The sequence below is a fragment of the Pseudomyrmex gracilis genome, unplaced genomic scaffold (genome assembly GCF_002006095.1).
Source record: "Pseudomyrmex gracilis isolate BER0280 unplaced genomic scaffold, ASM200609v1 scaffold_1, whole genome shotgun sequence".
NCBI lineage: Eukaryota > Metazoa > Arthropoda > Insecta > Hymenoptera > Formicidae > Pseudomyrmex > Pseudomyrmex gracilis.
Genome location: NW_018020585.1, coordinates 1,164,971 through 1,190,500, shown reverse-complemented (window position 1 = coordinate 1,190,500; position 25,530 = coordinate 1,164,971). Strand labels below are relative to the sequence as shown.

The 25,530-nt window shown below is 34.3% G+C and overlaps 2 protein-coding genes across 3 annotated transcripts; one reads left to right on the top strand and one right to left on the bottom strand.

Moving 5' to 3' along the window:
• Window positions 1-629: 629 nt before the first annotated feature.
• Window positions 630-19,476, bottom strand: LOC109852216 (glutamate decarboxylase). 2 transcript variants are annotated; one of them, XM_020423167.1, is made up of 11 exons: window positions 19,272-19,476; window positions 17,529-17,617; window positions 16,563-16,653; window positions 13,796-14,032; window positions 8,463-8,779; window positions 7,892-8,143; window positions 7,247-7,314; window positions 3,398-3,476; window positions 1,971-2,120; window positions 1,631-1,825; window positions 630-1,477 (listed from the first exon to the last, which is right to left on the bottom strand). In XM_020423167.1, exons 2-11 carry the CDS (start codon window positions 17,583-17,585, stop codon window positions 1,304-1,306), a joined length of 1,620 nt encoding a protein of 539 aa, XP_020278756.1. In that variant the 5' UTR covers window positions 17,586-17,617; window positions 19,272-19,476; the 3' UTR covers window positions 630-1,303. The 2 variants fall into 2 exon arrangements, with proteins under 2 accessions (XP_020278756.1, XP_020278764.1); XM_020423175.1 differs by lacking the exon at window positions 17,529-17,617.
• A 3,649-nt stretch (window positions 19,477-23,125) lies between these two features.
• LOC109852341 lies at window positions 23,126-25,530 on the top strand. The gene is made up of 2 exons (XM_020423422.1): window positions 23,126-23,325; window positions 23,804-25,530. Exon 2 carries the CDS (start codon window positions 23,804-23,806, stop codon window positions 24,788-24,790), a length of 987 nt encoding a protein of 328 aa, XP_020279011.1. The 5' UTR covers window positions 23,126-23,325; the 3' UTR covers window positions 24,791-25,530.

Here is a 25,530-nt window from a genome sequence, read left to right as displayed (position 1 = left end):
GCTTTAATATATTTATATATTTATACTTTTTTTGTAATATATATCTATATATTAAATAGTACTCTGCGTTCGATCAGAATTGTTTAACAGTTTAAATTATAATATACGTGTAGGTATTTGTAAAGATGGACGTAATCATCCATCTTTGTAACGTTATCTTCGCAAACAATCGATAAATTATGAACTCCGTCATTATCTCAACATAATAATGCACAGCATTAAATGTATTTTCTATAGAGAAAAATAATGTTATTGTGTGTTATTCAACAGCACCACGGCAATCAAAATTTCCGTAGCATTCGTTGTAACTCGTACAACGGAGACAGAACAACGCTTAAGCTCAGAAAGAGAGTAGCTCTAAGAAGAAGCTTATCATTTACGTTCTAGATAAAATTCTAAACCGTTCGAAAACAACATTCTTGCTTTTTCTTACTCGAAGCGCGTGTCTATTGGGTTGCGATAAATTCGAAACCATAAAGCCTTCTATAATTGTGAACAAAGAGTGGGTGTATAAGCTATTAAAATGTTTTAACAAATTGAGAATTTAACGTTTTCATAAAATTATTATTTTAAACTTAACGATTTTATAAATATTAACACAAAAGAAACATAGTTTTCTACAAATTAAAACTAATTCTTCTTTTATAATTATCACAAGATAATTGTCACAAGAAAAACAATTTATTTAAAAGCCGGATGTACACTATTATTGCTTCGATTTACGAGAGATTACTGACAGTTTTTTTATCATCTCGCGCGGATATATTACTCTATGCATCGAGCTGCAAAAAATAACAAGTTTGCATAGCTTACGGCCGGAAGCATTTTTAACTTTGTAACTTGACCTTTCGTTTCTTTGGATATGCCGTGTATTTTCGTTAAAATCTAGAAAACTTATGTACTATATCTTTTTTAATATCTTTTAACGTTTAGGCTGCTATTACGAACTCTGGCCGCAAGATAAAGAAGCGTTCACACACAAATGCCTCTCATTAGAATCATTCAAATATCCTTCATTGCAATCATTTCCTTCGTTTCGTTTTACCGATGAAGATTCACATGTCGAATTAAATTGTTTCTCTATCATATTAGTTTTAACGGCTATTGTGGATTAAGTTTTAGATTTTTTTTAAATGAAGCTTTGAATTTTTGTTATAGTACATATTTCTTTTATAGAACACGTCGCGAAAAATGTACTCAAGTGGATCACATGACGACGGATGCAATTTTGCCAACGGTGTATGTATGTGTGTATCAGTCGTCTAATTACTGCAATATTGTACGATTAATGTGGACAGATTTCTTACAAGTCATGACCCAATCGATCCATCTCAGCCAAGAGAAAATCGACATCGGCTTCTGTCACGGCGGCACTGGAGATGATATTCCTGAAGAAATTCGGACGTCGATCGTCCGGCTGATAGCCGACCATCAGTGTACCAGCTTGCATCATGCGACCCTTCAGAATCGGGCAAATCTGAAAAGCAACACATCTTTTGTTTAGAAATACGCGAACATACGTGAAAATAATTTATGTTTTATTTAATAAAACTAGATCTCTTGTATTAAATGTATTTATTAACTGCTGCTGATATTTATACAAGATGTTCTAAACTCGTGTCACACGCACCTCGCCTAAGATTTTTATTCTCTCCGCAGTATGGGGCATGTTTCGCACGCGCGTGGGCAAATACCAGAAGCAAACGTTCACCAGTTCAGGCTCGAGAATCAAATAATACTTGTCGGGCATTTGCTTGATCCTTTTAACCATATACTCTGTAAGTTCCATCAATCGATCCATATGCTTCTCGAAACCCTCAGTACCCTGACAGTAAAATAACAGATTTACTCCATGTAAGGCTTTAAATCATAGAACTATAGAGACGTAAGCACGTCGGGGAACGAAAAATCGATGTGTAGCGAGAAAGAGCAAAAGCGGCTTTCCGTAACAATATAAGGGGTTGTTGTACCTTGGCGCGCCATTGCAGCCAAAGCTTGAAAATGTCGTTGTGACGTCCGCATTGAATGACCTTATCGCCGGTGTCGTACCTCACGTCGTACAACTTGTCCGTCATGAACAGGTATTCCGCGGACATTTGGTTACAGCTGATCAGCAGTCCCTGCAAAATGAAAACAGCTCTCGCTTTCAAAACGCCGGGAGAGACGGACGTGCGCAACATTTTTCCGATAACGGAACGTCTCCAGAATTGTTTCGCCTGCTTTCTGATTGACAGGCGTTGGAGGGCCCGTAGGAGGAGAAAGAGGACGAGTCACTGTCTGGATCGATATCCTTTCAACACATGCGCGCGAGGAGGTACACTCAGGATATTGAATTTACAAAATGGCGGACATGCCACGCCAGTAATGTCTTTTCATTACTACTGTGACTAGTGGCTACTATTGTTTAAAATTCAAGCAGCTTAACATTTGCGAATTTCTACATCTGTAGAAGCGAAAAGTACGATTTATCTTGAGAAATATTCTATTTTGATCTTTAAAATTGTACAATATTTGATGTAGTAAATTTTTACATACATATTCTTATTATTTAATGTATTGCTTTTTTTATCAACACTTAACACAGTTGTGATGCGTAATATTATATAAATTATTATATTTACCTAACCTACATTGTTTAGATAAAAAAAATAAATTAATATTTTCACATTTTCTAATTTTGCGCGTCTGTATTTGAACAAACTAATGTGACTGTCACGAAGCGTTTCTTGAACGTTGCGCTTCAACGTCAACGGCAACAGGGCTCAACAAAAGCACGTCGCGTTTTCCCCCGGATATCTCGCGGCAGCCGGTGCGCGGAATTTTAATATCCGAAGGGGAAGTTCGGAGTTAGCAATAACTGAGTTGCGTGGGGGATGGACTCTCCCCGGCGGCGGCGCGTTGTAGACGGACGGCAACATATGTTATCTCTTAGTTTAATTAAATTCCTGTAGTGCCGCGCGCCTCGGCACGTAGATCTACCCTTACGGAATGCGGCTAGTGTTATGTCGTTGCCCTTGCGCGCAATGCAGGAATTTCACCGTACGCACCGAAACAGGCGGAGATATTACCGAAAGTGCAACGTCTTGGACACGTCACAGATGCACTTGTCGACATCTATTCGCACATGCATTTTATAATAAAAATCTATTTTTTTGTAGCATTTTTTTGCAAAACAAAGAAAGAAAGTTCAAATAGGATTTCGGAAATCAGAATACAAATGCTTGATATAAAAATGTAAATATTCAATACTGTAGTGAAACATTTTTACTGATAAAGAATGATTAAGAATGATTCCTAACGTTTACTTTTTTAATTCATAAAAAATCTATAATACATAAAATTTTATATGTATATGTTTTATCTACAGATTAGATACATGAAAAAAATTGTAACTTACATCTTCCTTAAAGTGAATAGTAGAACATTGAAGCAGAGCACCCATAAGTTTATGAGGATTCCATGTTACTGAATCAGCCCTGAAAAATTATTAATCAAAAAATTAGCGTTTTATCAATCTAAAAACTACCGATTTAATTTAAGATGTGAATTTTTATATTTCTGGTAATGTAACTGAGATTGCTACGAACTTAAATCAGAATGTATTTTATTATTTAGTGACATTTTTGTTCACAACAATGAAGTTTTGATTTACTTTTTGGAAACAAAAATTCCATCTTCGGATTCTTTTTTTTTCACAAACTAGAAACATATCTATAGTAACAAGATTTATCGAGTGTCGGCTATATATATTTTTTGTGGATAGTCTGGAAGAATTATTCTTTTTCTCCCGCGTTATCAGCAATCTGTCGAAGCGAGTCGCACCAAACCGACTGAAAAAGCCAGTCGACCTCAGCTGGTCGTCAAACTCTTATCCACTCCCACGGGAACCAATAGGGGATAAAATATGAGTTATCTTTCCACTGTGTGCCGCAGAAGGGGGTCTATCAATTCGAGAGAAGAGCTATTAATATAGCCACGGGATCGGATTTAACCCTCTGGTCTTCTGGGACTCATACTTCCGCGGTAAAAACCTCTAACCCTTCTTAAGCTTTGAAAGAAACTTTGTGATGAGTGAGAACTTTCGCGCGTTTACATTCCTCCAAATGCAACTTTGTGGTATGTCTTATGCGTATAAGAGATCATCGATTAATGATCTAATTAAAATAGAATACAGATAGTTTGAAAGTATATAATAAAATAAAGATAAATATTTAGCATGTAAATAAAATGTATTCAAAATTAAAAATATGTTTTATATACATGATATAACTTAATTGTAACGTCTTGTAATTATGAAAATTTTGTCTGTAAGTGTATGCATCGCGTGCTCCATGATAAACGTTTGATACTTGGCAAGTGACATGTTTATCGCGACACTGGTCTTGCGTGTCAGTTGAATGCCCCGTGGAGGATGCGAGGGTAGTCTTTGAGCACCCTTGAAGCGCGATTCGTGTCGTTAGCAGACGCTGTCCATTATTCACACGTGTGCATCCTCCTTCATGTTGCACATCAACACACTTCTGTTCGTTTATGTTCAATGAAACTTGCGCAATGTTTCTTATCAAATTTACATTTAACTTTTTAGATTTATATTCTTTTGCTACAATAGCGCGCATATATAACTTTGCAAATTTACGACAAGCGATCTCTTTATGTGTTCGCAAACATGTTCTCTTTATATGCTCGAGAATAAGTGAGCATGTATGTGTACGTTTATACGTAACAAATCAATATAGTGAGGTAGAAAATGTTCTTTGTATAAGACGTTCGATAAGTTGAGAAATGCGTGTAAAGTTTGAGTGATTAATGCGATTCGCAGCTGGAGCTGGCGCGCGTGGTAGCCCTCCATTCGCTTTTAAATTCGTCCGAGGTGCCAACCCCAAAAGCTGTGTGCGCGATATATATTACAAGGGATGTTAATTACCCGCACCCCTTGAGCGTAATGTGTGCAGATTACGCTTGCGAAAATTCCATTAGATAGTGCGGATTTTTTATCTTCTGATTCGGTAATGATGATCGAAAGAGAACGTTCAATGTTAAATACGTTAACATTCATATTGTTTTTTAACTTAAAACTTAATCTTATACAGAAATAAAAATCAGGGAATTTCTGTTTTAAATGTAAAAACTTTCCAAAAGATATTTAAGGAGAGAGAAAAAGAAAGAAAGAATAATGAGACTGAAATATACATAACAATTTGCTTTTCTCAAAAGATTAATGATACAAGCTTAAATTTAACCTTCTATAGCCCGATTTTTTTTGTAAGTATAAAAAAATTTGTTTTTATTTATTTATTTTTATGACAATTGCGATAAATAATCTCCATGCTCACAAAATAGAGGTGACAGAACAAGATGCGTATGTCACATTGCGGCTAAAAGTCAAATTAGACTAAAAGAATATCGATATATCGGTATGTGACTTCACAGTCACACGATAGAAGATTAAAATTATAGCAATTATAACACTTTAAAATTAATATATTTGGCGAAAGTAGAGCAGATGATTTGACTTCTGTCCTTGACAAATAAAGACGTAACAATCCGAACTTTACGTATACATCCGCATAGCCTTTCTCAGTTTGCCCTTTCAAGTTCACCGATAATTTCGACTTCACCGAGAAGGTAAAATCACGACGTCCTTTCTACACAATCCGGAACGCGGATGCGAGGGGGACCGAGAGGAAAGAGGACCTGGCGAGCAAATGAGGGAGGCAGTTCCCTTTGTACGAGTTTAATCCAGCATTGTCAAGGCACCAGCTTTTATTTCAGCCTTGCGGAGGAAGGCACGGCACCGCGACGCGTCGATATATAAGAGAAGAGTTCTGTTCTGCAAATGTGCTCCAGGGAACTGATCCAGCTGTTGCTCGTGCGTCGGATCTTTCTCTGCACGCCGTTCGTTTGCCATTTTAATCAAGACTTCCAGGAAGGAAGTTCTCGTCGCAGTACAGTCCGCGTAAAAAAAAAAAAACTCGCGCATTATCTGCGATCAGTATAATAATTTTTGATTCAAACACAATTTTCAACTAAGTTGTAATCACATGTGCGGTGCGTAAAATATCAGTTAGATGAATTTTGCGTAATAAATGGAAAATAAAAATTTGTTATATTTTTACCACACACATTGTCATTATTTATCATAAACACTTGTAAACACATGTAATTATACTGCTTATCAACAACTTTCTGAAATACTGTGACGTTTGACAGACATGGATGTGTGTTTTACTGTTTTGTTTTGTATAGGTATATAAATCATTTCGAAGAGACTCCTTGCACCGCGATTTTCAGGTCAGGGATTGTCCGTTGTTGAATTGGAGGGAGCAGATGCGTCTGGATGCAAATCGTGGATTAATCTCGCCAACCCCACGCATACCTCGCCCGTACCCCTGACCCCTATCACAGCTCGGAGGGTTCAGTCAGTACGTAGATATACAAGGTGAATCAGAAAAGTTGCGCGTGGTTTTTTTCCAAAGATAGATTATTTATAGATTTTTTTTATACAGATTCAAGCAAATTTAAGATTAAACGGTTTAAAATAGTAAGTAAACATTGTTTTATCTCAATTTTTAACATTAAAATTGACAATTAAAATGTAAAACTGAGATATTTTTATCGTTTTTCACAACAAATACTCTATTTTTCTTGTCGACAAGATTTTATTGGCACTAAGAAATCATTCTAGTGCCAAGCTTCTCGTAGAATATTAATCGGGTTTATGGGAGCATGTATTAGGAGATGATTGCCTTCGACTATTCTCATGCAAAATCACTTTCTACGCCCGGCGTTTAAATTGCAGACAACTCAAAAGGGACGTATTGATTTTATCCCGCATACGCGGATACACATCAGGTTGAATACACATCACGTTTTTCAAAAAAGTCCATCATAACTAAATCTATCTAATCCCCAATAAACTATAAAATGCGTGGACCAAATCTCCCCTAAATCGAACATATGTGCACGATACACATAAAAATCACGAAAATACATAAAACAATAATTATACAACAAAAATAAAAATATATAACCGAACTTCAAAATGTACATTTAATATGTTGTATTAAATATTACACATAACGCAGAAAAATATTTAGAAATATTTAAAAAAAAAGATTTAATAACAAAAAATTATAAAAAGAAATTTAATTTAACCGACAAAAGTCATGTTTTGTTTATTATCAATACTTGTCTGTTCGTCAGAAGAGAAATTAATTAAAATAGCTTTAATAATAAAATGATTTACCGTTCGATGCCAGTCAGTCTCGGATGTCTGTACTTTCTCGACAGAAGCAGTCCACCACCCCAAGCCGCCTGCAATAGAAATTAAAGATATGAAATAGATATGGAACACACATATATGATACTAGATATAGAACACATGATAAGTACATATAAAATATAACAAAACAATTTTTTATTTGACAGAGAGATAAATAAGAATTTAAGATTCTGTTGAGCTCTTTTTAAATCTGTGACTTATAAATCAGTGTTTTTTTCCGGTTTCTCCCCTGCAGTTTATCCGCGATTTGACAGAACTTCTGCCGCTTTTCTCGCATTTATTATTTACGTTAAAGCTCTTACGCGTTTGGCATTTACAGATTAAATTGTGTTTGGATGAACTTGATGGTATAAGCGCATTTGGTTCGAAACAAGTCTCACTGCTTAAAGAAACATCTTTTAAAGCTATTCGATTAGAACTAAAATCCTTTTATATTGCTTTATTTAATTGTTTATTTTAATATTTAAATAATTTAAATAAAATCTTTAACTTATATGTGTTATTCATAATTTATTGTTGATATTTTTGTTTTCTTTTTAAACAAAACACATAAAATATTTACGTACGAGATGATTACATTACGTTTCTAGATGAAGAGTCATTACTCACGTCGATGTGCAGCCAGAGTCTGTACTTTTGGCAAATATCAGCAATTTCCGGAATGGAGTCAAACGCACCAATAACAGTCGTTCCCGCAGTGGCGTTCACGAAGAAAGGTATGTGACCTTTAGCCTTGCGTTCTAGAATCAATTCTTCCAACTTCGACGGAATTATGCGACCGCGCTCGTCGCTAGGCACCATGACGCAGTTATCCGTTCCAAGACCACAAACGGAAGCGCACGATTTCACAGAATAATGGCACTGTGGACATAAATTATTCGTAATCTTTTCAGTTTTTTTTCATTTCTTATGTCTTCAAAATATGTTAATTTTTTAATCTCTTGAAATGTCTACGTATTTAATAGAAGATAGAAAGTATTGTCTATCACTTCTATAACTTTTATATATTTTTTTTGTAAAATACAAAGAACAAAATAATTTAATTTCAAACTTTTTTAAAAAATTGTTTTATTGCATAATATTTAACTGGCTAGAGTATATTACCTAACTTTAAAACTTACATTTTTATAAAATAAAACAGAAAAGAATGACTTTGTTAAATTTTTATATTTAAATATACCTGATCGGACGTAAACATAACCAACTGCCCTCCAATGGCGGAGAGTCCTTTCTCTTTGTACGACGGAAACATCCTATGCCTGGCCGCGAGAAAAGCGTAAAGATTGCTGATAGATCCTCCTGGAGCGAGGATGGAATCGCCGCAGTTCCAGCCTATGAGTTCGCGCATTTTTTGTAGAACGATATTTTCCATCAGAATAAATACGGGAGCGATCTCGTAGGTAAACATGTTTGTGTTGGCTGTCGCAGTTAACCATTCGCCAGCCATGGACACTAAATCGAGGCCGCATGACAGTTGATTAAAGAAATGCGGATGTCCTAGAATAGTACAACACAAGAAAATTTTTCAGAAATTGTCCGTTTCTAGTTTCGCGTAACTAACGATTTGTAAAAATTTCGCGAGAATGTTTCTCCTTAAAAATGCGAGATGCAAAAGCGACGAAAAATTAATTATTACCACACCGCCGATAAATCACACTGCCCGTCGCAAGTACAGTGATTGTTGACAAGTGACTCTTAATAGCAAAGTAATTAATAACACTGACGTGGCACGTGTCCTGAGTAGTATTATTACGCGACGTGGAAGTTCGGCGCGTAACTTTTAAAGGCACGCTAGAGAAAAGGCGGCGAGAGAGAGCTTTAAGCTCTTCCCGAGTACGTTGTCATTCGCTCGGGTGAGCATCACGCGAGGATCAGGCCTAATGCTTCTGTTTGATGGGAGCCCAGCCTTCTGATGCAACTAGGGGAGCGAGTACTTTATCTCCTCTCTCTCTTTCTCTCTCTCTCTCTCTCTCTCTCTCTCTCTCTCTCTCTCTCTTTCTCTCTTTCTTTTTCTCCCTCTCTTTTTTTTGGCATAAACACCTATAGCTATGTCAACTTCATAATCCGCTATTTGCGTTTATTTTAAATTAACGTGAAAACCCAGTGTCGAGAAAAGGTGTAAAATGGAAAGACAAATAACAACTCTATTTAAGAAGAACATTTTCTCATGTTTCCTCTTCCCTTATGTTTCATCCGGAAATAATCAATAAAGCAGACATCGTATAAAGGAAACTGCGCGACTGCTATCACCTTTTGGAATAACGTAGATCCCTTGATCCTTGCAGTATGATGGATTCACTTCATTGAATATCCGGTATCGAAAAGACTTTGACCCTTGTGTGTTCGGTACTCTTACGCTTTCCTGCACAACGCATCAACACTGGCATATCAAAGACGATATATCGAAAAGTAAAACAGATTTTTTTTTTAATTTAGTACTAAAAATGTCTAGTAACTAAACATTTTTTTATGTATCAACGCACTGTCTTGAACGCACGTCCAAGTCTTGGATATTTGACGGCAGACGTGTTTTAATCCTCTGGTTTTACGTAATGATTGACACATTGCACCGTTCTCCGTCAATGCGAACATCCTCCCCTTCGCCGACGGCTATCCTGATCCTGGGATTTAGCGCGTGGCAAAGTCGAACCGACGTTAAAGGTCTCTAGAAGGATAATCTTCGATATTTGTCGAAGAACTCACGAACACGGACCATGTGTTTCCACTAAAAGGATTCCATTAGTGAAAACCATTTGAATAAAGCAGCACAGATAATTTTTTAATAAAAATTTGTGTTATTATCGCGGTAAATATTACGTATTGTCTCTTTGTTCATCAGATACGCTTATATTATATCAACGCTTTTTGTCTAAAATGTTTTTAAATAAAAATTATTAAATTTTCTCTTATTTTAAAATTTTCTGTCAATTTCGCATTTTTTTATTTTACTTACAAGCGTTGTAGACATTTTTTTAAATTGTACATAGAAAAAGATTTCAAAACTAATGTAATGATATAAATGCATCTCTACAACAAATTGTCATTTAATTCAAGTAAGTATCTATCAAAGATTCAACGCGAAAATCATCTCAGGCGCGATATCAGACGGTGGGATTTGAGCCGTTTGTCGTACTGTTATTCGCAATTATCTCGGTCCGTGTATCGTGGCACGCGTCCGGTCGAGGGGTGAGAGAGAAGACGATTTCCTCTCTTTTTCTAGCCCGACAGAAACGACAGAATCGCGCCACATTCAAGGGTGGAGAAGGATTCGATGGTCCGAAGCGCCCGCATTTTGCGCGTCATACGCGTCGCTGCTCGACTAGATTGTTTGCAGAGGCTCTCAAACGCTGTACACGGCATTTCGTCTAGGAAAAACAAACACGTGCAACCAACTGGTTCGAGATAAGCCGTTTTCCATTATGCAGATCTGTATCACAATGTTAGAATCATACCAACACTGTAATATATCACCCAATGGAATTCTCTAATTTGAATTTATAATTATTTCATGTTACAAGCGCCGATACTTATTTTTCTTGCATCTGCGCTCTGTGCGTGATATCTAGATATTACATACGTAAATGAAACAAAGATAACAAAGATGCGAAATTGCAGTTTTCTTTAAATTTGTAAATGATTTTCGTCTATTTTTTATCGATAGAAGATTATAACCCACAAATGATGATATTATTGTGATAAGACCTAAACAACTTCTTTCTAGTTTATTTAGTTTGATTTTTCTTTTCTGTGAAATCGTTTTTTCTTAGTTTAACTTGATCCGAACAAGGATTGCGATTTTCTGCTACAATACGATAAATGATTTGTTTCAACTATCGGACAGTTCGTACGACGATTATGCTATCCAGAGAATCATTTTCCGACTAATTTGCTTCTGCCCCCGCATAGCCGAGAGAAAGAGAGAACGTAAGGAGAACCTGCTACGAACAGGCTGTGGTGATATATTACAGGGCTCGGGATTTGTATGGAGCGAAGTGTGTAACTCGGGCTTAACATTAATGCCGCACGATCAATCATATTGCTCATAAAGAAGGAAACATTGCGCCTGGCATTGCTGTTATATTATGCCATAAAAAATTTTATAAAATAATGTGTTACAATATGGTACGTTTACAAATTACCTTGTTCGGAATAGTCGAGAAACTTGCAATCTTTTTTTCACGACAGGAATGTTATGTGTTTCTAAAAAATGAATATATTCTTTACTTATTTGTTATTTTAAAATGTTACTTTTAAAAATATTATTTATTTAGAAAACATTAATTTTGTGTGTGTTGTCTTCGACTTTGTTACAAGATATACTGAAAACTTTGTTGCACTTGAAATCGAGAAAACGTTGAAAGGTAGAAACAAAAATGTATTTTTATAGTCGGACAAGCAAACAAATGTGTATTCTAGACACAATACATATTCTAGACTAGTTGGTATGCTTGAGCTTTTTCAATAGAAACTACCATTGTGCAAACATCCACGTGATACGGGATTTTTCGCGTTCCGTGACGAACCGATTTGCGCATTCCACGACGGAGGAACTATCGATATCAATTTAAATTCCTCCGGTGCTCCACCCCGATACTGCCGCCGCGTGTCGAAAAAGCTTCGCGAAATGTCGCTATTCCTATGGCACGAGCGTACCATCTCCTATAGCTAGGGTTTGCTCCCTATTTACTGTTTCCCCTCGACCTCTTACTGAAGAAAAATCGTGTAGAAATGGCTCTTAATTACACCAATCCTATTGAATTCGTTATTTGTGTGACGCAGTGCAATTACGCAGTATATAAGCGGTTTTTGTAAATCATATAATCACAGATTAATTATATTAAACAATAATTTGTATCAAATGTATGACACTTTGATGTATTGCTTATATTGTTTAAAATTAATTTATTTATAGATTCCTTTGTATTATAAATAGATATTTTTATTATAACTAGATGTTTTGTTTTAATTTGAAATATTAAACTTTTGTTATTTTGTTAAAAATAGCTGCTAGTTCTTGTTTTCCTTTACTACTTTCGCGGTATGTGCTAAAAAAAAACTTTCCTTCACTTATCGTTGCAACTGTGCTAACAATCTCTCTCAACATATCTCTGTTATGTTCACCCTTTTAAGAACGATTTCTATATTGATACATATCGATTAATTTTCCTTCAAGAACGGTTTCCAGTATTTGAGGATCTGTAGAGACTGCCCCCAAACCGATATTCCGAAGGGCTCTCGGAGTCTTGCGGTATATAATCTAATAACGAGTTTTTGTCAGCACGTATCGTGCACGCGCCCTCGTACCGAGGGGATGATCACACGGCCCTCGCTTCCTTTTACATGGACTGCAGTCTGAACGGATTCCTGGCCCAAGTTTGGTTAGGTCTTCTCCATTGTGCATTACCATCCATTCAGGCTGGTAATCGAATCCTATCGAGATAGCGAACTTTCGCACGCGCAAGGGAGATTTGCGGTTGACTCTTGGTATTTCGCGAGACCTCTATCACAACTCAGCTGCTATATCGCAACCAAGCTTAGACACAGATCGATGTTGCTGCTGCAATATTTTTGAGAACGGATATTATTTCGCCCGCTCAAGAAACATTTACTTTGTGTTCAACAGATATTATATACTAAACCGAAATATTTCGAATAGATTTGTTAGATTTACAAGATTTGCAAAATTAATATTTAAAAGCCACCAGCACAAAAATCTAATATCTAATTATTGTCCTAAATATTCAAAACACTTTTTACGTGAAATAAACTGTAATTATGTGCAAATATAGAAATAATAGAAAACCTTATCTAAACATGTTTTATCAAGCTTCTGGTGATACAAAACGTGACTCGACACGTGATACGAAGATATCTCTCAGTTTTTAGTTAACCCCCTGTACCTTCGTCTATTTATTACAAACACGACATCACAGTGTGTATATTTCGAGGGTTGGCCAATGGCTGTCTGGCTTCATTGCCGATGTCTGTCACCACCTTATCTTCGCCCCTGCGTATGCGAAATTGAATATGAAATTATGTGGCTTATCACCCTCGAGAATACGGACGTGCGATATAGGGAGGTGGTAAAATGCCCTTCCTGACAAGGGATGCCTGCATTTTTACAGTATTTTTTATCTGCACTCTCGAAAAATATCGCTATGCATCTTGCATTTTCATTTTTAAAATAATTTTGCTACAGGAACTTTTGCATTAAAAAAATGTTTAAAAGTAAAAGTAAAAAATTTTTTGTAACAAGCAAACAAAACGTTCTTTTTTATTCTTAAACAAACGATAGTAAAAATTATTTACAACTGAGTATAAGTGTATTCGTATATTTTGTGTATTATTCGTATTTCTTTTACGATTAAAAAAAGTACACAAAGTGCACTTCTTTCATAAAAAAATGTACCACAAATAATACATTAACGATTAATTAATGAAAGCAAATCAGCTATTAATTAACAAACAGAACTACATAAAAAAAAAGAAAAGTGTCACGAGTTTTATTCTTACCGGTTTTTACTTGGTACTTCAATGTCATTGAACAATCCAGCAGAAGTTGTTGAAGAGTTAGTCCAGTGTCAGGAATTTCCAAGTCGAGTATGCGCATCATGTCAGCGGGATGATGAAAATCAAGAACCTTAGCATTTCTGTCATTCGTTGATTTGATGAAATCTAACAGGATATCCATCACTTTCATCAAAAATTCTCTGGTCGCCGGATATCCTTCTGCATTCTGTGGCAGGATATCTGTAAACAAAATATAAATATTTCAAATCTGAACGTTTTGGACTTTATTTGATAAAAAACGCAGTGATGATGTACTATAATCGAACTATCTGGGCTGAATCATTGTCATAATTAATAACAAACGTAAATAATAATGAATTAACAATTGTTAAATAACGCGCACTATAATGACATATCTGTGATAACTTTCTAATTGTTGGAATCAAGTGAAATCTCTTCTGTACAACAGTAGTATCGATTGATACCGTATTGACAAAGAACTCCTTTTGCGGCCGTCGCTTCCATGTTCGACCTACCATCGCAACTTTGACATCATCCTCTCGGCGCGACTAGAATGATTTCACCTCATCAAACAATTGAAAGTATAGACCTATATTGACACACTCTCATTTGTTTGGTGGGATGACACCATCTTATTCATGTTCCTCCTCTTCCTTCCGTTCAGCCATCCTTTGTGATGTAACATTGTGTTTCAGTGTGGTAGTAAACATCGATGTTATAATATAAAATACAACGCAAATTATTTTGTAATCATGCATCATGCGATTTTTACAAACATAATAGTCTTGAACTTTAAGTTTATTTAAATTGCAAGAGAAAGAGGGAGAAAGAGAAAATACAAAAACTTCTTATAAACAAATATTAAACAACGACAATAGCTTTGATTGTAGATTATTAACTCATACAGACGCGGGGAAATGAAGACACAACAAAGTCATTGCAACGAAACAGTTTCAATGTGCTTGTGGTAAATCCTCGGTAAATTGAACTGTCTTTCTACCTCGAAGTAACCATAAAATATCCCACAGAGTGCAAACCATCCCCCTCGTTTCTCATTGCATTAAAGTGATCCCATGGATAAACAGTTGAGCTACTATGGGACTTTGCTTTCAAATTATTATTTAGCATTTTAAAACAGCGGGTGTTAAGAGAGATGTGTTGAAGAAGTATAAAATCGCTTTCTTCACTAAACTTGCGCGTTAACAAACGTATAATCATTCTTTATTGCTATATAGTAAAACTCAGCTGATTTGAGGGATTGTCAATTAAAAATTTGAAATTTTTGTAATTTTTTCTTTAGTTCACTTGTTTTTTATAAAGCTAAAGTATAACAACTTTATCACACTTTTCACAATGTATTTGCATATAATAAAAATTAATCCGTTGTTTGAGCGAAAAAATATTATTGAAACAGGTAAAGCGAAAATCAATCAAAAGAATCTCTTTTTCTTGTTCTTCCGGTTTAATCGATAAGAGTATCTTTTTCAATAATCATAAAAGACGAATATAGAATGAAGGGCGTACGAAAACTTATGGTGAATCACCTTGAGCCTATGGTTAGACAAGAGAAATCCCCGGCTTCCAGCGGTCGGATCTAGCTAATCCAGCTCCATCAATCTAACGTTCAAAGACCTTTGTCTTTTTTTCGAGGTTTATAGCACTCTCAAAATACAAATAGTGACGCAATTGCCTATGATTTTATTACGTTAAAATGAATATGTTATTATTTGCACGATACTTTGTCTCATCTCAGTTACAACAATACACAAACAAGTAACAGTCTGTATAAAAAATGTTTTTCTTTAAACGCATAAGCAAATAAAATAACATCAAGTTGTAGATTAGTAATTATTTTATTACGTAATCTTAAAGATTCTCAACTTATTGGTATCCTATAGATTTTCCCAAGCGTATCACTAAGCTCGGACTCCATATATCTACCGCGTGTATAGTCATTTGGCACCAGATGTAGCTAGACCCTCGCATTTCGACTTTAATCAAAGTGCCTTCTGGGGATTGTTACACGTGGCAATTAGTCACGCCGATTTATAAGTCGGATTATGATCTAAATTTATAGCAACAGTGCATTTCGCGTTTACAATGCGTATTCGAATACTCGAAATGTTACGTAAATGTTCGATTGACAATCGCAGATTGTTTCACGTAAGAAAAGATATCGCGTGCATTACGAAGAGCAAGAATTCCTTGAAGTAAGTCAAAATTTTTGCGCGCGTGTCGTTATCGCCCGCTGACACTTCTCAAATGTCAAACACGACAAACCCTTCCGCATCCCTGCGGCGTGTAATCTGTCCTCAGCCACTCTCGAGGTCTGCCTCTTCGGAATAATTCTAAATGCTCTATTATTATGCACCCTTCCGACCCAAAAGCCTCGCGAAATCGGGACAATATTGTGACTTCTGGATCCTGCTGCTCTCTCTCGAAAAGCCAAGCCTAGGCTTTTGGTAAAAATGTACCGATTATCATTGTGATAATTTGTTTCTTGATTTTTATACGTCAAGTTAAACGTCGAATGATTATGCTGACAGTATCATCACGTGTATAAGAAAGTACAGAGAAAAATTTATATAAAATTTACATAAAAATAAAAAGATATTTATACGAAATTCGTGCATATATTTTTGAAGTACGTTTGCAAAATATTAAGTTGTGCGTCAAGTGCATGCAGAATATTTTGATTAACTTAACTGACTAAATACACTCTCAGTGTAATTAATTAATTATAACTTACCCGAGTACTTCAAGTTGCAATGCTCCTTGGAGAGCGCGTAGGTGTTTTCGGAACTCATTAGTCTGGTAGGTGAGTGCGTTCGTGCGAAATTCTGAAATCCAATTCAAGAAGAATCTTTTTCCTTAAATTGCACTCTGCATTTAACGCACCGTTTACATTAGTAAATTTGATCGATTGTTAATAAGAGCAAAATAAACCTATAAGATAATTTTGTCGCAAAAACTCTTAATAAGAGCAAACTAAATCTCACCATTTGTAATAAAGTAATCGAGGCTTAAAGCTAGAAAGAAAGGAGGCTTAAAGCTTGAAAGAAAGGAGCGACATTGTCAGGGAAAACGAAGAGAGAGCATGTAAACGCCAAGATGTAGACCGTTTTATTGAGAACTAAAGCTGTTATATTTGTCATCTTTACAAGATTCGACTGTTTTCCGTTCTGCCTTGCAAGATTTTGTAATATTTTTTTACAAAACTTTTTATCAACGAAACTAAATTGAATTCTTCCTCACGTAAATGTATAATATACCACATAAATTATTATAATAAATATTGAGTAGCAGTTGCCATATATACATATATATAAGAAACTAAAATTGAATTATGTTTTAAACTAAATAGTATTACAAGGAAACTACTAATGATTTTGTCGACAATGTTTTCAATGTCAAAAAACTTCTGCTGTTATATCGAAGTTGATAAACGTGTGTCGCTTAAATACAATTTAAACAAAATTTACGTATTTTGTGAAAACGGAACTTCTGCCAGCTTCGAATAAAATTATTTTTTTTTTAAGACGACGAATTCATTGCTTGCCTGGCCGACTGCAAATTAACAAGTTATAAAAGTGATATTTTGTATGCTGACGGAATGTAACTATTCACTATAAAAACATTGTCGACATCGAGTTGTCACTAAATGAGTGAGACGTAATGAGCACGCGATGTATGACGTGCGATGTGGATGCCTTACATATAAGTATTCCTTGATTGCTGTGATTTTAGTGCCGATCATTTGCACATTGTCCATGTCTCTGCTTGTGTCCCTCGCCTCAACAGTCCCTACAACAGTCAATAACAAGGTTCCGCTTCAGTCACGACGTACTGCGACGCCGAGTCTTCGGCGAGTTTCAGCGAGATTGCGAAATTATTAAACGAGAATGTCATCGCTGTGGCAGCGCGACAGGCTGGGCGACTGAAGAAACATGGACAGAGAGCACAGTTTTTTTTTGTCGTCTTTTATCATATTTTTTATTTATTTTATTCTATTCGTAGAACACAAAGCTTTCGTACTCCAACGTTGCAAAATAAGTTCCAGGTTAAACAATGCACACACAATTATGTCCCATTTTAAATATATGTATGATTTAGGAAAATTACAAGTTACTTGGTAACGTTGTCACATTAACGAGTTACTTGTCAGAAAACAAAACGGTAACGCGCGCGGTAACGCATACTTTTATCAAGTAATTTTCCCATCTTCCTGTTTTTAAATTATATTTGTTTATTGTGAGTCTATAAATCAGCAATGCTTATAATAAGCGAACGTAAACTATCGATCACACTTTGTGTTCTATATTTGTTCAAAAGATGGTCTTCAAACTTTATCAGGCATTTCGGATTGCTTTGCTCTCTGAACTCACAGAGCGTAAGAAAAAGACTGAATACAAGTAAATCATCTAGACATCCATCAGTTCTTCTCACATTGCTTTAAAACATGCAATAGAAAAAGATATGAAAGAGAGATTAAAATGTTCATGAAACATGCACAATTGATGAATGTATTCAAGGAAGAAATGTACCACGTTGATAGTTTAGACGTGCTTGTAGTTCTAAAACATTTTTTTCTTTTTACTATGAAAATGTAAAAAACTACTTTCGGTCTACTATTATTTATCAAATGAACACGTTGAACGCTCGGTAGAAATCATTTTAGGTTTGTGCGATATATATAAAAAGAATTATTGCTGTCAAATAACCCGCGCGAATTCTTGGCAAAGTATTTATTTTACTTAGATGAGTAAAACCGCGTCACATACATAAATAGATAAAAACTTACCCAGATATGAGCAATATGGCGTTTAACGTGTTAAGTCAAATGTGTATTTAAAAGAAGAAATTTTTTTATTTTATGTATATCATAAGAAAAATAACTAGAAGATAACTAGAAGATAAGACGTTAAAAAATACACGCCGTGTCCAACTAAATTACATTTTTATTAATACATTACATCAAATTACATTTGGGAAAGATAAACAGACTGTAGATATTATACGTTATTTTTTTAATAAAAAAGTAAAACTTATGAGAGAGATTACATTGTGAGACTTCTTAGATTTGTGTCATTATTCGTTTTTATAAAAATAGTATTATAGAACAATATGCAATTTTACATATAAACGTTATAATTTCACTTGTGTAATTTCACAATTTGTATTTGTTAGAAACCTCTTTCATTTAACAAATATTTCTTAGTATATACTACATTATTCTACATATTTTAATTCTGCTACACATACTTACATATACACACATTTGATTTGGTTTAGTATAGTTTTTTAACTTCTACTTATATTACATTTTTTCTACTATCAAAAGACATAAAACTGTCAAGTTTTTTATAAAGCATTTATTAAATTTATGATGAGCTTTTAGGTTCTGCAAAAATTGAAGAAGAATAATCTAACTACACTAACATTGTTTTATGTTACTTACCTAATTATGTCTTTTTTCACCGATTTTCCTCACGATCACGTTGCTCGACGTGCTATCGCGAATAGGGGTTGGTTTCGTTTCCGAGCGAACACAGGCTTCAAGGGTAGAATATCAACGGAGTGATGAAGCGACGATAGGCTTCAGGGTGGTTTCCAAGGGACTGCTTCGTGCCGAAAACGACTGGACGACTCTCGAGCTTCGGCCTGTCTCGGTCTGCCTCGAGTCTAGCTGACCTAGTTTCATCTTGCACAACCTACGCAGCCACCCCAACCAGGGGTGCTTTTACGTAGGCGTGGCCATCCGGTCGCGACTGGGTGGGAATCGAAGGGCGAAATGCAGTGGTGGATAACAGGGCGTGTCGCTGCGCCGCCAATCCAAGAATGAACGTCATTCTTGACGTCAGAGAGAAAAAGAGAGTTGAAGAGGAAGCAAGTATGCCAATTTTTCTTCTTGTCTGTTTTTTTTTTTTTGTTTTCGAGTTTCTTTTTGTTTCCTCTGCTCCCGTGGTTTTCACGATGGAACGAATCTGCTACTAACACTTTTGTGTGTTTATATTCAATTCACTACTTGAGACGAGAGATGAGAAAAGTCTCATAGAAGTCGAGATATGAGAATCTTAAGCTCACAGCTTCGGTGATGTGCAGAAATACGGAGGTAAATTGAAGTTTTGGAACAACTGGAAAAAATAATACTGTCGCCTACAAATTTCTAGATTTATTTCAACATACATGCATATGTATTTTTTAATACCTTGTATTTGTCAGGATATTTTGTAGTATAATAAAAAACTAGTACATAGAAAACAGATGTATATATAAAATTACCAAATGTGTGTCAAATATTAAATATTAATCTTTTTATACGTATTCTATCTTATATATTGTAGAAAATAATAATGTAATGACTAGTGTAATATTTTCTAAATGTATTAAGACATGTAGTGTGTTATTTTTTTAAGGTATCGAGATATTAAATGAGTTATTTATAAGAATGTTCATCAAATTTGAAATATAATCTGTGTATCATCGACAAGTCTCACGATACGCTCTAGTAAAATATACTCTTGGTTCACGTTGCTAAAATATATCTAGAACAGAAGGGAAATGTTCATTAGGTTGCGCGCAACGGTTCACCGTAGACAAATCTAATTGCTGATGGTCCAATTTCTGGAAAATGTCGCGACGCCTGCGTCTTCCACTGGACTAGTGGGGTAAATCGGGGGCGAAGAACGCGAACAGGTAGGTAAACAGAGACAACTGTCATTAGAAAAGGAAGAAACGATTATGGTTTCATCGACAGAGGGGATGGAAAGGACAAAATGGACGTCAGCCAATAGGGCGCCGGGACAAAATGGCCGTCAGTGAATTTAATCAATACCGTCCTCCGTCCTTCGTGTAGGTGGAGGACAGGGCGAGACCCAGAAAGGGCCAGGAACGTAACTAGTGTATCGTGCGCGTGCACGTATTTGTCTCGTAAAGTCGACATATCTTAACTTATGTAAATTCTCTCTAAGGAAGCACATGTACTTCTTGTATTGAGAACTTAATGTTCTTCAATTGTTATTCCTCCTGTACCAATGCTTTGCAAAACAAGAAAACTAAGCTCGGAGATTTATAATAAAAAATACGGAGCTGCATGCAATATTATTAACAAAAATATATTATCTAAATGTGATATCGCATTGATGTATACATGTGAAAATATATTATATATATATATATATATTTACGTATTTATTCTAAAAATATTTAATAAATAATAACCCTTGAAATGACAAAATTTGTCTTTAAGTTCTTACAAATTTATTCTAAAGTTGTCGTATTATTATATATTTTGACATATATAAAGAGAAAGAGAGATAGAGAGAGAGAGAATATTATTATTGCGTGAGATTATAATTTAAAAGAATATTTATAAGTTATATTTTATCCTATGGTTATCAGAGACAAGAGTAGGCCGACTAAAACAACAATCGGTTAGCATCAATCCCGCTTCTTTAACCTTTCATTGTTTGGAAAGTAACACAGATATCTCGTCTTTATAAAGGCGCTACCAAACTTCTTGTTTTTATCTTTTGAGAAATTTTGAATTAAAGTGATTATATGATTTAAATAGACAGTTCTCTAAATGCATTATACAATTTCAATAAACAATACAAATACTTGTCTTGCAGTGACTATGTTTTATTAATAATCAAAAACAAATATATTATACATGTAGCTCATGTAAAAACTATCACAAATAAGCAGCAATTTTTAATTTGCATTTAGCGTCTTATATGACTTTCTTTTTATTCTTTTTATTAATACTATTTTATATTTGTAGTTTTTAATTTCAATTAATGTGTGTTTTTATAATTATTTATCTAGCTGAAGAGAATTCAAGTCGGATCGAATGTTCTCTAATTGATAAAACAGATTTTATGTGTATACTTACTTGAAACATAATGTTATTAACATTCTCATTTGTTGTAAAATGAGAAGTCTCTTTATTTCTAATTTATTTTTATACCAGTTAATATATTTTTTTATATATACTACTAATTTTTATAATTTAATACTATATATATTTTATTTTTTGTAAGTAAAATATGATATTTTTTGCAATTATCTAATTGCTGATAATTATTAAAGATCAAAAGACGTAGTAGTCTTTCATACTGTATTGGTAATTTATACATATATATATATATTCATATAAACACAAGACAAACGGACTCGTGCCGAAAATCAAATTTAAGTCTTTAGTATGTTTGACTTTTGTAAACTTATAACGTCTACAATGTCTTATTTGATGTGTACATTTTGAAATGTAGTTTTTTGCGATTTTGTTGGTTTCAATATTTTAAAGGATTTCGATATGATATTATTTTTTGATTAATTTTTTTACACCGTGAAAGAAGAACCCGTGATATCGGAACATTTTGTGTTTTTATATTATTTTAATATCTTATATAAATTAATATAAATGTTAATATATTTTATATAAATTATTTTATATAAATATTTGTGTTCGCTGTGTTTCTCTTTCTTCTCATATTTCTGTATGAATTTGCATTACAAAATTGAACAAATTCTATCTCCATTTTCTTAATACGAAGAGAAGAAATATATATTTATCAACCTGTACTTCTCTATTTCTTACTTTTGGCGTCAATATTTTCTCTCGTCAGAGAATTCGTTTCGTCGAACCATAATAACATTTGACCATGAAAGTTCAACTTGGTAATAAGCGGACGTAGGGCCGTACGAAAAGTGGCTCTAATCTAGACGTCGCACACACGGAAATTCAAAACTTCACATTCTTAAAATAAATTAATCTCTACATAAATATTTATACTTTATTATAAAAGTAAACTATTACATATTATTAAAACTACCTTATTTTTATTATTTTTGTTTTTTAAAGCGATCATTGCTTGCACAAATCGGTAAGTAGTGAAGTACAGTTTTAAAATTGTTGCTGTTCAAAGCTATAATTTTGAAACACTTGTTTAATCTCTTTTAAATATTGCTATTTTAGTAAAAACAAGCAAATGAAATGGATGTATGTGTAAAGATTTTATTTTATCGGTATAAACACATATAGAAGAAAACTTTCTATATTCTATATTCTATAATATGTAAGTATCAAGTTGTTTAGTTAGTAATATTAATATTAACGTCCATTTGTGAACTTTTAATTATACTTATGTTTAAAATAAATTTTTTTTTCTAGTTTTACTTAGTGAAAAAAGTACAAACTCACGGACTTACATTTTTGCACTGGGCTCCGCAGAAGCCATAGACGATTCTGTAACAATAAAGGTATAAAAGCCACGGATGTACGTATTGAAAGAGACAGTGTGTATTTGATATGCGAGGTGATAAATTCGTTTCGAAGAGTATTAGTTTGAGCAAGAGAGTTCTTAGCACGAGTTAAATAATATTTGTGTTGAAGAATTATTGGAAAATTTACTAAATATTTTTGTGAAACTTGATCGCAACCAACCAACGGATTTTTACAAGAGAAAAATTATTTTTGAACTTTTCACGTAATTATTTTTATTCTCAAGGTAAGTACAATTTGTGTTATCGCGATTTATTTTAAGAAATTTTATTCTATGGCATATGGGAAAGAGAAAAACAATAGTGTTTATTATTGAAAACCAATTTTTATTTTTTTAATATAATTTAATGCTGAAATTGTACACATTAATAACATGTTAATTTAATATGTATGATAAACGTCTACTGATAAACGTTTTTTTTTTTTTTTTTTAATTACATCATATGGAATCTCGCAACAAGATTCTGCTATATATAATAACCGTCTTTAGTGCAATCATTTATCGTACACAACCGAATACTAAATTCCGTTCCGATTCTCTGAAATACATTCGCGAAAGCGCGGTCAGACTCCAGGAATTCCTCTTGATTGCATACGCTAACCTCTCTCGATATGCTGGTATCGAGATGCGAGGAAGGGAGAGAGTAAACGCGGATTTCCTCTCCTACATCCCCTTCAGAATATTGATTAACCATCATTTTCAGATGACTCCTTCGTCCCGTTGGATGTTTCTGGGGATGTTGGCGTTGGCGAACATCGCATTGAGTGTCCCGCCTCCTCTCGTAACCGACGCATGCTCCCTGATCTGCAACCCCGGAGCGGAGACCGAAGAGGATCGTTTGCGGGATCCCAAAGTGTTCCCTAGAATTCCCAAGGCGAGTTGTGCGGTCCAGTCCGGTGACGACAACGATCAAGCGCGGATCATTATGAGGCACTGTTTGAAATTGTGCTCTTTCGATCTGACAGTTGACTCCGTGGCTAACTGTGCTGCTATGTTGTCGACCTTCGCCGCAGAATTAGGATGTTACTGTGAAGCTTTGTCACCTTTGAGTCCGAATACTCATCGCCTGGGTGAACAATGGAGACTCGATGCTTTGGTGGAATATTTATCGCAAGATCTCTTTACCATGATCCTCAATTCAGAACTCGATACTCTTATTTTATGCGATATCTTTAATGAGCAGTTTATGAATCGAAAACAAGATCTACAACCAGGACGTATAATTGAGTCATGTAAGGCAATTGAAAACCAAACACGTCAACTCCATTCAAGCAGACAGAAACGAGATACCTCACGCCAGGAAACTCTGAAGGAAGATATGCAGAAAGATGATCCAAAAAAAGAAGATGAACAACCGGCATTTGATTTCTTAGTAGATGATGAGGATAATTTTGAGGAAAGTATAGATGATTTAGAAAAAAGTAGTAAAGACGTTGCTTCGAATACGGAAACCTTATATACAAGTCAAAACCCAGATAAGAAACTTAATCCTGGAGACGAAGTGTACGATTATGTGAAAAATAAGAAGTTAGACCAGTCAGTATTGAAAAAATGTTCAGTAGTAGATGTAGCGGACAGCTCTACTCCTGAAGAAACTACCTTAAAAGAAGCCGTAAAAATGGAGATCTCTAGGCAGAAATCGGAACAAAAAGAAGATTCTCCATTCAAGAAGAATTCCAACAGACACTAACCCACATAACACGTAAATTTGCTTATTTTACATAGATCCATAGTAATTTATTAGATAAACAAATATGGCTGTAATTAAAAGAATTTAAGCAAATTATGCGATCTAAAATATGCTTAATTCTCATTTAATTATATATTTGATTTTTCTTTTGGCAAAATTCAAGTATTGTCGTTAAATTAAAAAATAATTTTTATAGTTTGATTATATAGTACAGTAATTCTTATAAGCAATACGAAGTATTGAATAAATTGTTATATTTACCGGTTATAATATTTTTTTAATGCGTAATATTCAAAGTTGCATAATATCATTGTTAAGTCGATAAATCGCTTAGAGATGCATGCTAAAGGTAAATTATTTTGTTTTTATTATAAAAAACCTTGTTGTTTTTATGTGTAATTTTGTTACATTACATATATCTTTTTGTTATTTGCGTTATTACACTTAAGTTAGGTAACACTACAATATGAAATATCTGTTTAGAAGTATAATATTAAAGCAAGATGTTACAAAAAGCGTTAAACAATATTTTAACAACAATACATCGTATTTTAGTGTGTTACAAATATATAACAAATAATTATACTATAAATAATATAAAATAGTTTATAATGTCCAAGTAACCGATTTAGACTTAATAATTCTACACAAAAATCCGTTCACACGGTACATATTACATTTTGCATGGTGAAAAAAAAGATATTATTTTATATTATTATATTAATTTGTGAAACTAATTT